The 12,947-nt window shown below is 43.1% G+C and overlaps 1 protein-coding gene across 6 annotated transcripts in view; it reads left to right on the plus strand.

The window, feature by feature from the left end:
* ZBTB17 (zinc finger and BTB domain containing 17) overlaps nucleotides 1-12,947 on the plus strand; it is a 293,373-nt gene that overhangs the window by 160,747 nt on the left and 119,679 nt on the right. For all 6 annotated transcript variants that reach the window (XM_069240107.1, XM_069240106.1, XM_069240108.1 and 3 more), the window contains one exon: nucleotides 1,474-1,715. In XM_069240107.1, the coding sequence (XP_069096208.1) occupies nucleotides 1,474-1,715 (242 nt within the window). The remainder of the gene's footprint in view (nucleotides 1-1,473; nucleotides 1,716-12,947) is intronic.

Here is a 12,947-nt window from a genome sequence, read left to right on the forward strand (position 1 = left end):
GAATATTAGTGACATTCCAATGATGGAGAAGAAAAGATTAATAACATTTAACCCCAGTGTTCCGTAAACTGTTACCCTCATTAAATAGGTATGAGTTTATTACATTCAGAAACTAACCACCCTTCCCTGCGTTGGAGCCATATGAATGGAAGCAGTCTTGGCATGTCATCCTGCGCTATTCACTGGAATGTCAAACTGAACAATTAACTGCAAATGTGTTGGATTGTAGGGGATGAGGCTTCTTGGATTCCCTAAAGCAGCGTCCAGTGTTTGTTCTGTGTGCGGTCGTATGCGTGAAAATTTGCCTTTTAACTTTTGTCTTTTGAATGGGAAGAAAATAAAAGGTTTTTTTTGTGTTTTTTTTTTTTTTTAACATGCTTCATTTTCTATTGGGATTTTGATGGTTGAGCCCAAGGCCACATCTCCCCATCCTCGTGGGCCTCTACTGGCTTCTCTTGCCAGCTACACCATCTTCTAAACCAACTATATAATTTACAAAGAAATCATCACTAGACAATGTCTGCCTTGCAAACTCCCTATCTCCAGAAGTGTTTATAAAAAAAAAAAAAAAAAAAAGCATTTCAAATGCAATGGGTCTCGCATATTTCCAACAAGTTAATTATCATCTTTTGACAACAGCTCCCACAAGCAAAATAAAAAAAGAGAAAGCTTTGAAAAGAAGACTTAACCAAATAAAACAGTTAGCTGTAAAAAATAAAACTTTGCAATATTGCTTTTGCCCTGCTGGGCACATTTTTGCCAGTCATAAGCCTTCTGTTTGCGGGGCACTGGAAGTTTGAACAAAATAGTACCTTGATCCCGTTGGGAGCAGCGGACAGGCACTAATTAAGAGTGCCATGCAAACCAACAAATGGTGAGCGACAGGTGGGTCCCAAGCCCTTTACTGATCACAATAGCGTCTCACGTACGAGAGCATGCGCAAATGCATGCACTCGCAGGTTCGACCCTAAAAAAACAAGGCTACAGTCCTTCTCCCCATATGCCCTCAGAATTTGGAATAACATTGCTGTAGCCATTATGTCTGCCCCAACCCTGTTCTAGTTTAGGAAAGAGCTGAAGATTCACCTCTTTATATAATACTGTATCATGATGCAATAGCTCTACTTTTAGTCCTGTATTCTGCTGCTTCTATAATCACTAGTTGACTGTATTTTTGCCTTTGACACTTGACCCTGCTTTGGGACTAGGCTCATAGTACACGTTTACAGCACACATACATCCAGCACACAAACCCACATAAACAATTTAAATTTTACTAGAATATAAAAATGGAAAAAGTTGTCTTTGTTTCTGTTTCTCAAGAATGTGTCCTGGTAGGCCACAAAGATTATTATAAAGTTTATGACTTAAACTGCCCGAGACAAAGAACTGGTCTAAGCGATAAATAGTATTTCATCTTCATATTTTAACTTGGTATTCCCTTCTGTGTGTATTTCCTTGGTCTTCAACCAGATTTGGAAATGGAGGTGGAAGGTGAGGGGATGGAAGAGGCAGATGTGGAAGAAGAGGAGGAATCTTTCTCTCCAGAGGAACATTTGGAGAATGGAGAACATGCTGATGAGATGGAGGACTATGGGGCATCTGACTCTGGGCAGGAAACCTCAGTGGAATTCAGGGAGCTTCGATCAGGTGCCATAGTCTACATTGACCGGAGTGAATCAAGGGCCTATGGTGCCACTACCCACAAATGCGAGGTGAGGCTGAACCTTGGGTAATAGTGAGTGGCAACTGGTGCAAGTGTGGGATAGAGATAAGAAATGGAGTCATGATGACTGGTGGCCAGCAAAGTCTCTTGATTTGTGAAGACACAAGTTGTTGGTGTGGGGTAGCAAAGGTTTTCATGAATTCCTCGATTTAGTTTTTAGAAGCTTTATAATTCTAAGTTGTCTTGTCAGTCAGTTATTTGCAAGGGAACAAACGACCACAGGGAAGGTGCAAAGTTGCCATCTTCCAAAGTATGGTGCTTTACTTTCCTGCAGCACCTCTCACGCTCATTATGGTGGTGAGTTCTATGCATGGCTTGCACTTGTTCTATCTGTAGTATCCTAAGGAATAAAGCCAGCCATGCCATTTTCTGTTGACAGTTGACTTAGCAATGATAATGGATGCTTTATTTACTAAAAACTGATTACTGCATTGTACTGTTTTTCTCAGAATGTATATTTGCACAGAATCATTCAGACCTCAGGATAGTTACTCAACATTATATTTCTCAGCAGGTCTTTGTTTCAGAAATGTGTGTTGTTCCACAAATGCCCTGGGCTCAGATTTTCCCTGTATGATGACAAGTGCCCCTGGGATTTTGCTTACAGTCAAACACCAAGTTGCCCTTCTCCTATGCAGGGTCCCAGGGCACTTTAAAAACAGAGAGGAAAAGATCTTTGAATTTAAAGCAAACATTTTTCAATTTTTATCTCTTAACAGAACAGCCTCATAAGAAAACTAAGAACGAGTTTTAAGCTCATGTGCCACTTGAACCTAGAGTTCCAGTAAAGTCAGAGGTTATTAGGGTCCAGTTGTAGCAACTGGAGCTTACCACTGGTGTTGAGGAGTCACTGTGCCACTGGACCCAAATGATCTGAATGACCAAGTATTTCCTTTTAGCACTTGGCTGCCTTATGGTAGGAAGACAAAGTAGTACAGGTTTTTTTTTAAGAAGGTGGTGTAGAAGTAAATACTTGTAGAAGGACATTTTAATATCTCTTGAAATTGATTTCCCAAGCATTGCTTAACTTTATAAAAGTAAGCTGCTACACTTAAAGCAATGATTGATAAAGAAGACCAGAAGTCTCTTGCTCCTCCCAATCCAAAGTTATAACACCAAATGCAGTTAGTGTTGACACGCTACAGGGCCCAGTGATCAATTGTTTTTCAGGAACCCCTGAATTTCAGATTTTTCTCTCCTTTTGGAACTTCAGAATCAGCCCCTGATCCTTCCCCCAAGTTTGAGTGACGACAAACAGTACCTCAAATCTCAGTCTTGTAAAACAAACGTTTCAGCATTTCTGATTATAAGCTATACTTCAGTTGGGTTGGATGCACCTGCCACTGAACACTCAACTAAAAGAACTGAGAGAACTAAGTAGGGACACAGTATTGGTGGCTCTGCCACCTACAATGTGGTCAATGATGTGTAGCCCCAAATACTGGTAACCAGTGGAGGTAACAGTCAGCCCAGCTTGGGATGCCCAAGTCAGTGTGTCCTCTGCTCGTCCCATGGGGATAAGCCTAGACTTGTGCCATGTAAATTTTAGAGCAAAGAATGTCACAAATTCATGATGGGTCTCTATTATAACTTGTCTGGAGACATCCGGTAAGCCAACATAAACGAGAAGGTCGTCCACTTATAAATACACCACCTCTTCACATGTGTCTGACTATTTGATGTGACCGGATTATGTGTGCCACAGGAGGTTCCACCACTAAGGCAAACAGCAGGGGTCAGAGCGGGCACCCATGCCTCTTGCTCCTCTAAAGGCCAAAAGATTGGCATCAGTGTGGCATCTAGATGAGCCTTTGAATGGGAAGACTAGGAGGTGCACCCCATTGAGCTCATTGAAGGGCTGTCACGCACTGGGTTCTGAAACTGTATGTTCGTGGGTTGAAGTGTGTCTGTCTGGGGAGCCAGACTGAGGGGCCCGTACTCTCATTCTACACTGTCTGCGAGATATCTGCCTGCAGCCATTGCCCCTACACCACCTGTCATCAGTTGCTCTGTGTCCCCCTTGGTGATGTGTATCTGCTGGTAGAAGGCTTACCTCTGTCCACCTCCAATTTAGTTCAGGGTAGTCAAAATAGAACCATGTTTATTAGTGAATTACCCTGAGTTGTTGTTTTTGTTCAAAGTCTTTCTCAGTTTCTGAACGTGTTTGTGTAGTCTAAGAAAATTATGATCTTGTGAGAATCATAACTAACTCCATTTCAGGTCCTCATCAACCCATTATCAGATTATGATGCTGTAAGTTAAGGAACCTTGTGATAAGTGGACAGGCATGAATGCCCAGGGGCCAGTGCGATCTGAGTGCTCAGGGAACTCGCACTAGCAAAAAACACTGAATGTTCTTTTAGTGGATTATATTCTCTAACAAGGTTTTGAGAAAGAGACCAAGGTCTGCTTCCTTGGGGAAGCCCACAAAAGGTGGATTGTTAATCTGTGACCAACCCTGTGCAGCTTCCATACAAGAGGTCAGGTCTGATTCCGTTGAAACAACAATCTTATGTTCTTTTGCAGTATCCATTAGCTCCGCTATCCAGCTCTGCCTATGTACCCTTTCAAGGGCATTCCAAAGCCTCAGGAGGGTGGCATGAGTCCCCTCTTCTCCTATTTTCATTGCCAGGGGCCTGCTTTGAATACCCGATGGCCTGGAGAATGAGGGCTGCCTATGCTGGTTGGCCTACATCTTGCTGTGCTCGCTTCATGAGTGCTGTTGTCTCAGTTGAGTCAGAGATAGCGCCCAGTGGTTTGGTATATTTGTCAGTTTCCCTTTGCTTGATTAGTAGTTGTGTTTTATCCTTAGTTGGAGGCACCAGCCCAGGTCAGGTATTATGTAGCTTATACCCTTTAACAACGGATTCAGACACTGCCACTCTTTCCAAAATGTCGTTTAGAGGATGCAGATAGTGTAATTTTCAGTGGAATGGAAATTTTATAGGAAGCAAGTATGCCCGTATTTGTAGTGGACCTGTAGTCTAGTAGTTAATAGGAGTTCTGCGCCGCGATATAGTAGTGTATGATGGAATATTCATTGGAGAAAGCTCACTGAGTGTGCATTTGGGTAGTCCATGTTATCACTTACTGCATTGTGCTGCCTCTTTGAGTCAAGGTTCCTGGTCAGCTCTGTGCTTAACAACCTCAACCCTATCAGGGGTAACTGCAGATATATGCTGGAAGCTTCTAATTATCCGATAGTCATGTATGTGGAGGCTCCTCAATTTCTGTATGTCTCCCAGAAACCAGGATCCCTCCGTTTGCCAAAGCCCATCCCACCAGTAGGCCCCTCCGATGCGTCTTCTTGAGCTTCCAGCCATCCCAGCAGCCATATCCCTCAACTCAGCTGCCAAATCCACTGGTGGATTGCTTTCCAGCCTGCTTACAGCGTATAAAGTGACCTGCAGCACAAGTGTAAGGAGGAGCACAGGTCCGCTTACTTTCTCACTGCAGGCCACCATTAGGGATAAGAATGGTGCCTGAGCCATCCGAGGTCAATGGGGTGAAGGTCACTGCTCTCCACCATCTCATGGGGACAAGATCACTCGAAGGCAGTCCACGAAGAGATCAGGATCAGTGAGGTGCAGTGCCACTTGAGACAGCCTCATGGCTCAGAGCTGACATCATGTCCTTCACTTCGGTAAGTCCCTGCACTGCAATTTTTCTTCCAACTGTCTGATGATGTGTAGTCCGTCTGCCCTCCACCTCCAATTATCTCCCCCGGGGGTGACTTCACTATATAAAAAAACAAGGCTGGAATGCATCCACTATGTTGGCTGGCAAGTCACACCACCTATAGATGGAATTTTTTTGAATCCTGACAGCAGGCCCAAATCTTCAGGAACGCTTTAATACATATACACAAACAGAAATCCAGATCACAAACTCAAAACTGTGGGCAGGGCTGTCTGCTGTTTAACAAAGGCAATATGGTTACTTCAAAGATTAAAGAGGTGGCTTCCCTCAGGTAAAGAATCTACTATTTGGAAATAAGTGGAAAGGGAATTCAAAAGATGAAGGCTCCAGGTCTGGCAACACCAGAGAAGCCACTATACAAATCCAACACTGTTTTGTTGCACACATGTGAACGCATTCATAGATCTCCCAGATGATATCAAACGTCCACATACCTCTGTCTGTCTCATACAAATTTACATGATGGAGGTAAAGCACCTTGGTTAGGTGAGGACTAAAGTGCCCTTTTATAGTGGGAGTACAGGAGGCACCTTACACAGAATGGTACCAGTTAAGAGGCCTGTCCCTTCACTATAATCTTCACAGCACCATTGTCCATCTCTCTTAAACAGGTAGAGGGGACAGAAGCCATTCTGTCAAAGGAGGACCTTCTGAGTTCTGAGTCAGTTAAATAAGTGTACCCCTCAGTGTGCTTGCATGATTGTCCAGCACAGCGGAGAAATCAAGGTTAACAAAAAGCAGCATGGGGCAGGGCAGAACAGCACACTGTGTCAGAGCCATGCAGAGGACAGTCTTTCCCAGCAGCACATGTATAATTTTTCCGCCCAACTCCTTTTTTGTTTTCCCTTTCTTAAGTGTGAACTGGCAGGAAATTTCCTCGATAGCAGCCTAACATCAAAAATGAACAGTGCTGCCAATAAGACGATCAATGGAAGTTCACAGGCATAGCACAGTGACAGAGATTGGGTTTTTTCTATCTCTGTAAGAACAATCCGATAATACAGCACTCAAGCATTTTAACTGTTATTCTCCCACAAAGTTTTTTGCTGTGGCAATTTTCGAGTTTAGGTTGAAATTTTCAATGTTATGGGTTCTCAATTCATTTTCTAGTAGGAGTTAAAAATTAACAGCATGTACCTCCATTTTCTTTTCACTGAAATCCCTATTTTATCTGGGCTGTGCTCAATTTATTTCTTGGTGGGTAATGCATTTGTTTTCCTAATGATTTATCACTTACTCTTATGTGATGCAAAAATCAATGTGGATATGCTGAGAAAAAAATAACCTTTTCATTGCTGCGCTGGGCTTGGGGTACTGGAAGAAGCACATTTGGCCTTCAGGGTCCTCTAGCTCCCACACCATAGTTAATCGTCAGTGCAGTAAAGGGAACTTATGTCATTACTAAGTCATTCTGAACTGCATTTTGATAGTTTGCAAACATCCTTGTGGTTGATGGAGGCATTCATTAAGGGCCAAGAACTCCAAATGAAGTTTCTTGAGTTTGAGTGCAGGCCTTCAATATTGCCAGGATTAACTTTTGACATCAAGATGTTATTCATTGACTTCAGGAATGGTTGGTTTGTTGTAAATCAGGAAAGTGGGTATCATAATTGGCCCTAAAGCAACCACATTTTGAAGTATACCTTGGCAGAGGATCCATGCCCGAAAAGCCATTTCTCTGCATGGTGTCAGGCCTACTCAAAGCCTTCATCTATATGGAAGAATGCAGGACCACACTCTGCCATTTCAAGTAGGTCTACTTCTGCAGCATCATGCCTCTAGAAGACCATACACCAAAAGATTAGGTGGCAACACATACGACAATGTGATTGTTGCTTTTAATGATGGGATGAAAGAGGCTTTTCAGTTTGTGGTTTTGCCCTTTTACAGGGCACTAGGTAATTGCATGTTATAGCAAATGTGGTGAGAGAGTACCCCCCTTCTTCCAGTCATGCATGTCTGCAAGAACATAAAAATGTATGCTCTGCCCTAGCCAGGACACCTAGAAGCAGGGCTGAATTCCTAAGATATAAATATAAAAGAGCCCTGCAAGCTAGGAAAGTTCTAATTAAAGGGGTAGCATGGGAGGGCTTTATATTAGCTAGTGAAATCAAAGACACTACTGCATCTAGAAAGTACTCAATTCTTTGTATTTTTAGGTAATCCCCAGCTCCTTCAGTGGAAGCAATAATTCTTGCTTCAGAGAGAATAAATTAATTTAGCAATATCTATGCCTAGACACATCCGAAGAGTCCAAAAATAACAGATAGAGATTCTCGTAATGGTCCCTGGAACTGTTATTCATTTTAAACTTTTCTAAGTTCTATTAGCAATCAATATGAGTTGGTTCACCTTTTTTTTTTTTTTTTTTTTTTTTTTTTTAAGGGAATGCAATGGACTAAAAATGCTATCACCATATTTCATTGCAGGAGTCATCAGTAAAGCCGATGGGTGAGAATGGCAAATGGTCTGTAGAAGCTTCTAGATTATATTACTCTTCTAATGGGCTGATTGGATCTTAAAATACATTTAGGAAATAATTTTACTATAGTTTGCGGTCCTTGTCTGGTAAATACTCTGCCCCATACTGTCTACCATGTCCATAGGCAGTATATGCTGTTTCTCATATTTGCAAATTCAGATGGATTAGCGTGGAAAGTGGGTTCATTTGAAAAAGATTGGGGAAACAGCAGTTTGCTAAAGCCAGAAGCAAGTTTTAAGGCTCACATTTAAGTGGATACAAAACACCTTGGTGAGTTGAGTTTTGTTTATAGGAGCAAGTTTCACTCTGTTGCCAGTTATGAATAAATATAGTTTATTGGTCATATAATAGAATCCCATACAATTAAAACAAAAAAGAGATGCAATAAGTTATACTCTTGCAATTGGACGTTAAGTACATACTAAAAACACTCAATGACTTAAATACACATACCTCAGTAAAAAGCATTCCCACAATGATATTATAAAACTTACAATTAAAATAAAACCGGACCGCCACAGACCAGAACCCCACGTAATGCATAATAAACAGGAAGGCCCATGGTACTCCAAGCCCTAAAGTTCTTAAGTGCATTGAATTATCATTACGTTAGCTACCAACAAAGATCAAAACTCATAGTGCAAAATGGAAGCTCAGCAACTTGACAAAATTGATACAAACCCAAATGGGGCAAGAGTGGGTGAGAATTTCAAACGCAATTATCCACTGCTCGCAGTGCCCCTAAATTTGGTCTGAGCAATTTTAATAAATTTGGTCAGTAAAACATTCAACATTGAGTTCTCAAGATCCAAGGACATAATTATGGCCTGGTGACAGGAGCGGATCCCCGGTTCATTCCACTTACTCCAAAGCAGAGATCTACGTTCCTTAACCCCTTCGCTGCCAGGCCTTTTCCCCCTCAGGTGCCAAGCCTTTATTTGGCTGTTTGGGGCAGTTCGTGCTTAGGCCCTCAAAACCTTTTGTCCACATATGCCACCCACGCCAAATTTGCATCCTTTTTTTTCCAACATCGTTTAGATTCTAGAGGTACCCATACTTTGTGCATTCCCCTGAAGGAGACCAAGAAATTAGCCAAAATATAGCGAAAATTACGTTTAAAAAAAAAAGTACAAAAGGGCTGAAGAAGGCTTGTGTTTTTTTTCCCCCTGAAAATGATATCAACAAAGGGTTTGCAGTGCTAAAATCACCATCTTCCCAGCTTTCAGGAACGGGCAGACTTGAATCCGAAAACCACATTTTTCAACACAATTTTGGCATTTTAATCGGACATACCCCAGTTTTCCTATTTTTTTTGTGTGCTTTCAGCCTCCTTCCAGTTAGTGACAGAAATGGTTGTGAAGCCAATACTGGATCCCGGAAAGCTAAATATTTCTCCAAAGTAGACAAAATTCTGAATTCAGCAAGGGGTAATTTGTGTAGATTCTACAAGGGTTTCCTACAGAAAATAACAGCTGAATTAATAAAAATCTTGAAATTGTGGTTAAAAAACAGCCATTTTTCTCCACGTTTTACTCTGTAACTTTTTCCTGCAATGTCAGATTTTTTAAAGCAATATACCGTTAAGTCTGCTGAACTCTTCTGGTTACGGGGATATATAGGGCTTGTAGGTTTATCAAGAACCCTAGGTACCCAGAGCCGATAAATGACCTGCACCTTGCAATGGGTTTCCATTCTGTACCGGGTATACAGCAGTTCATTTGGTGAAATATAGAGTGTGAAAAATAGGTATCAAGAAAACCTTTGTATTTCCAAAATCTCCGAATTCCGAGGTGCCCATACTAGCATGTGAATAACAGGGCATTTCTCAAATAGACATCCTTTTTACATACTGTCTTGCATTTGGAAGGAAAAAATGTAGAGAAAGACAAGGGGCAATAACACCTGTTTTGCTATTCTGTGTTCCCCCAAGTCCCCCGATAAAAACGGTACCTCACTTGGGTGGGTAGGCCTAATGCTCGTGACGGGAAGCACAACATGGACACATCACATTTTTATATTGAAAACTGGCGTGTTTTTTGCAAAGTGCCTAGCTGTAGATTTTGGCCATTAGCTCAGCCGGCACCTAGGGAAACCTACCACACCTGTGCATTTATGAAAACTAGACACCTAGGGTAATCCAAGATGGGGTGACTTGTGGGGCTCTCACCAGGTTCTGTTACCCAGAATCCTTTGCAAACTTCAAAATTTGGCCAGAAAAACACTTTTTCCTCACATTTCGGTGACAGAAAGTTCTGGAATCTGAGAGGAGCCACAAATTTCCTTCCACCCATTGTTCCCCAAGTCTCCCGATAAAAAAAATGGTACCTCACTTGTGTGAGTAAGCCTAGCACCCGTGGCAGGAAATGCCCCAAAACACAACGTGGACACATCACATTTTCTCAAAGAAAACAGAGGTGTTTTTTGCAAAGGGCCTAGCGGTGGATTTTGGCCTCTAGCTCAGCCGGCACCTAGGGAAACCTACCAAACATGCGTATTTGTGAAAACTAGAGACCTAGGGGAATCCAAGATGGGGTGGCTTGTGCGGCTCTTACCATGTTCTGTTACCCAGAATCCTTTACAAACCTCAAAATTTGGCCAAGAAAACCACTTTTTCCTCACATTTCGGTGACAAAATTCTGGAATCTGAGACGAGCCACAAATTTCCTTCCACCCAACATTCCCCAAAGTCTCCCAATAAAAATGGTACCTCACTTGTGTGGGTAGGCCTAGTGCCTGCAACAGGAAATGCCCCTAAACACTATGTGGACACATCAAAAATATCAAATACAAAACTAACCGTTTTTGCGGGGGGCACCTGCGTTTTTGGTCCTGGGCTCGGCAGCCACATAGGGAAACCTACCAATCCCAAACATTTCTGAAAACTAGACACCCGAGGAAGTCCAGGGAGGTGAGACTTGCGTCGATTCCCCCTGTGTTTTCTTACCCAGAATCCTTTGCAAATCTCAAAATTTGGCTAAAAAAACACCTTTTCCTCACATTTCGGTGACAGAAATTTCCTTCCACCCAGCGTTCCCCCAAGTCTCCTGATACAAAATGATACCTAACTTTTATGGGTGGCCCAGGTTCCTGCAACAGAAAAATGACAATAACCTGTAGAGATTGAGGGGTTAGCACAGCGAGTTGATAAGCACATATTTTTCTTTTATACATCTTTTAGGCTGACTCTGCTTTGGAGACCCACACAAGTGAGGTATAATTTTACTTGGAAGACTGAGGGGAACGCTGGGTGGTAGGTAATTTGTGCTGGAGTGGTGATCCTACAAAAAAAAGTGAGATTTTGCAGAGGAGTCTGGGTAAGAAAATGTTGGGGGATCCAGCCACACCTCCCTGGACTCCTTGGGGTGTCTAGTTTTAAAACATGTCTGGGTTTAGTAGGTTTCCCTAGATGAAGGCCACACCCGGGACCAAAAACATAGGTGCCCCCTTCCCCAAACACAGGTAGTTTTGCAATAAATCATTTTAATGTGTCCACATACTTCTGTGATGTTCCAAACACCAAAATTGTGAAAAGAAACGCACTTAGGTTATGTTAAAAAGACCCCTCACCCACCAACCAAGTTGGTGGCATGCTTCATCATCGGGGTTCCACCCGAGACACCAAGTGTGTCACAGGAGTGCTGCGACGCCTGATTACTGCAGAGCAGGTTTTGTTATTTTTACCACACATACTGGTTGGATTTGGCACGATGGTGAGTGATGGTTCAGTAGATAACATTTTACTAACAAGAGATTTCACAAAAGTGAAATGCACTGTTAATAACTGAAAGGCCAAAAAACGGAACCAGTGACTCAGTTTGTGAGCTGTAAAGCCACGTCAAGGCATCAACCACTTTACAGTCCCTTCACACACCTTTCCTACATGACATGCACAAGACAATTCACGGCGCCAGCCGCGGGCCCAGCACTTACAACACTCGCATCGAAAGACAACGCCACTCAAGGGCCCACCACTTACATATGTCCTCATGCCTGATACAGCAATCACACCAGCTGATGGGAATGTGTGGACTGGCGTTTGCCTGGCAGTGTGTTGCAGTAGCCAACAGAAAGTCAATATTTACACTCCCAGCCAGGCGTCATCCCACGCACGCTGCCTGCCTGGCGCCACCCCACGCACGCCGCCTGCCTGGCGCCACCCCACGCACGCCGCCTGCCTGGCGCCACCCCACGCACGCCGCCTGCCTGGCGCCACCCCACGCACGCCGCCTGCCTGGCGCCACCCCACGCACGCCGCCTGTCTGGCGCCACCCCACGCACACCAACAGCCAAGCACCACCCCACGCACACTGCCATCACTTTTTTGATTTTAAACAACAAAGAAACCACTAGTTATGAATAAGTACAAAACTACAAACACAAAAACTCTAACTGAATACATGACAGTAATGCTAACTGTGAAACTGAATATATGAAAAATGTAAAACAGCAGTTTACGCTCACGGTATTTCCCAATAATTCTTCTGTGTGCAGTAGCTCCTGAAACAGCCACCCACACACAGCCCAGGCTTTGAAGGACAATCAGGGCAGTACATCCTAGTCGCCTTCCTGATACCTCTTCGAGCACAGACTCTACATCTCTTAGCAGGAAAGGTGTTTTTTTTTTTACTGTGGGAGGAATGTGCTAAGCAAAGTGACGATCTTTCAGTCTAGCCACATCCTCCACCACTGCTTCTCTAGGGACTCTTGCCTGTTCCAGCACAACAACGCTCTCTATGATAGACTCCTGAAATTTCACAAATGTCATCCTTGACTCTGGAGAACTATCCTTGAACACAACAAAAGCATTAATAGTTGCCAAGTGGAACAGGTGAACCGCTAATTTCTTATACCAAACATAAGACTTAGGAGCAGCAGTGTAGGGTTCCAAACTCTGATCTATTCTATCAACACCACCTGTGTGCTTATTGTAGTCTAAAATGCACACAGGTTGGCGCACTTCAGCAACTTGACCCCAAACAGCCACAGGTGAAGTACTCTCATCGTGGATGGTAGTTAGCATGTACACACCCCTCCTCTCTA

The sequence above is a fragment of the Pleurodeles waltl genome, chromosome 6, assembly GCF_031143425.1.
Source record: "Pleurodeles waltl isolate 20211129_DDA chromosome 6, aPleWal1.hap1.20221129, whole genome shotgun sequence".
Lineage (NCBI taxonomy): Eukaryota > Metazoa > Chordata > Amphibia > Caudata > Salamandridae > Pleurodeles > Pleurodeles waltl.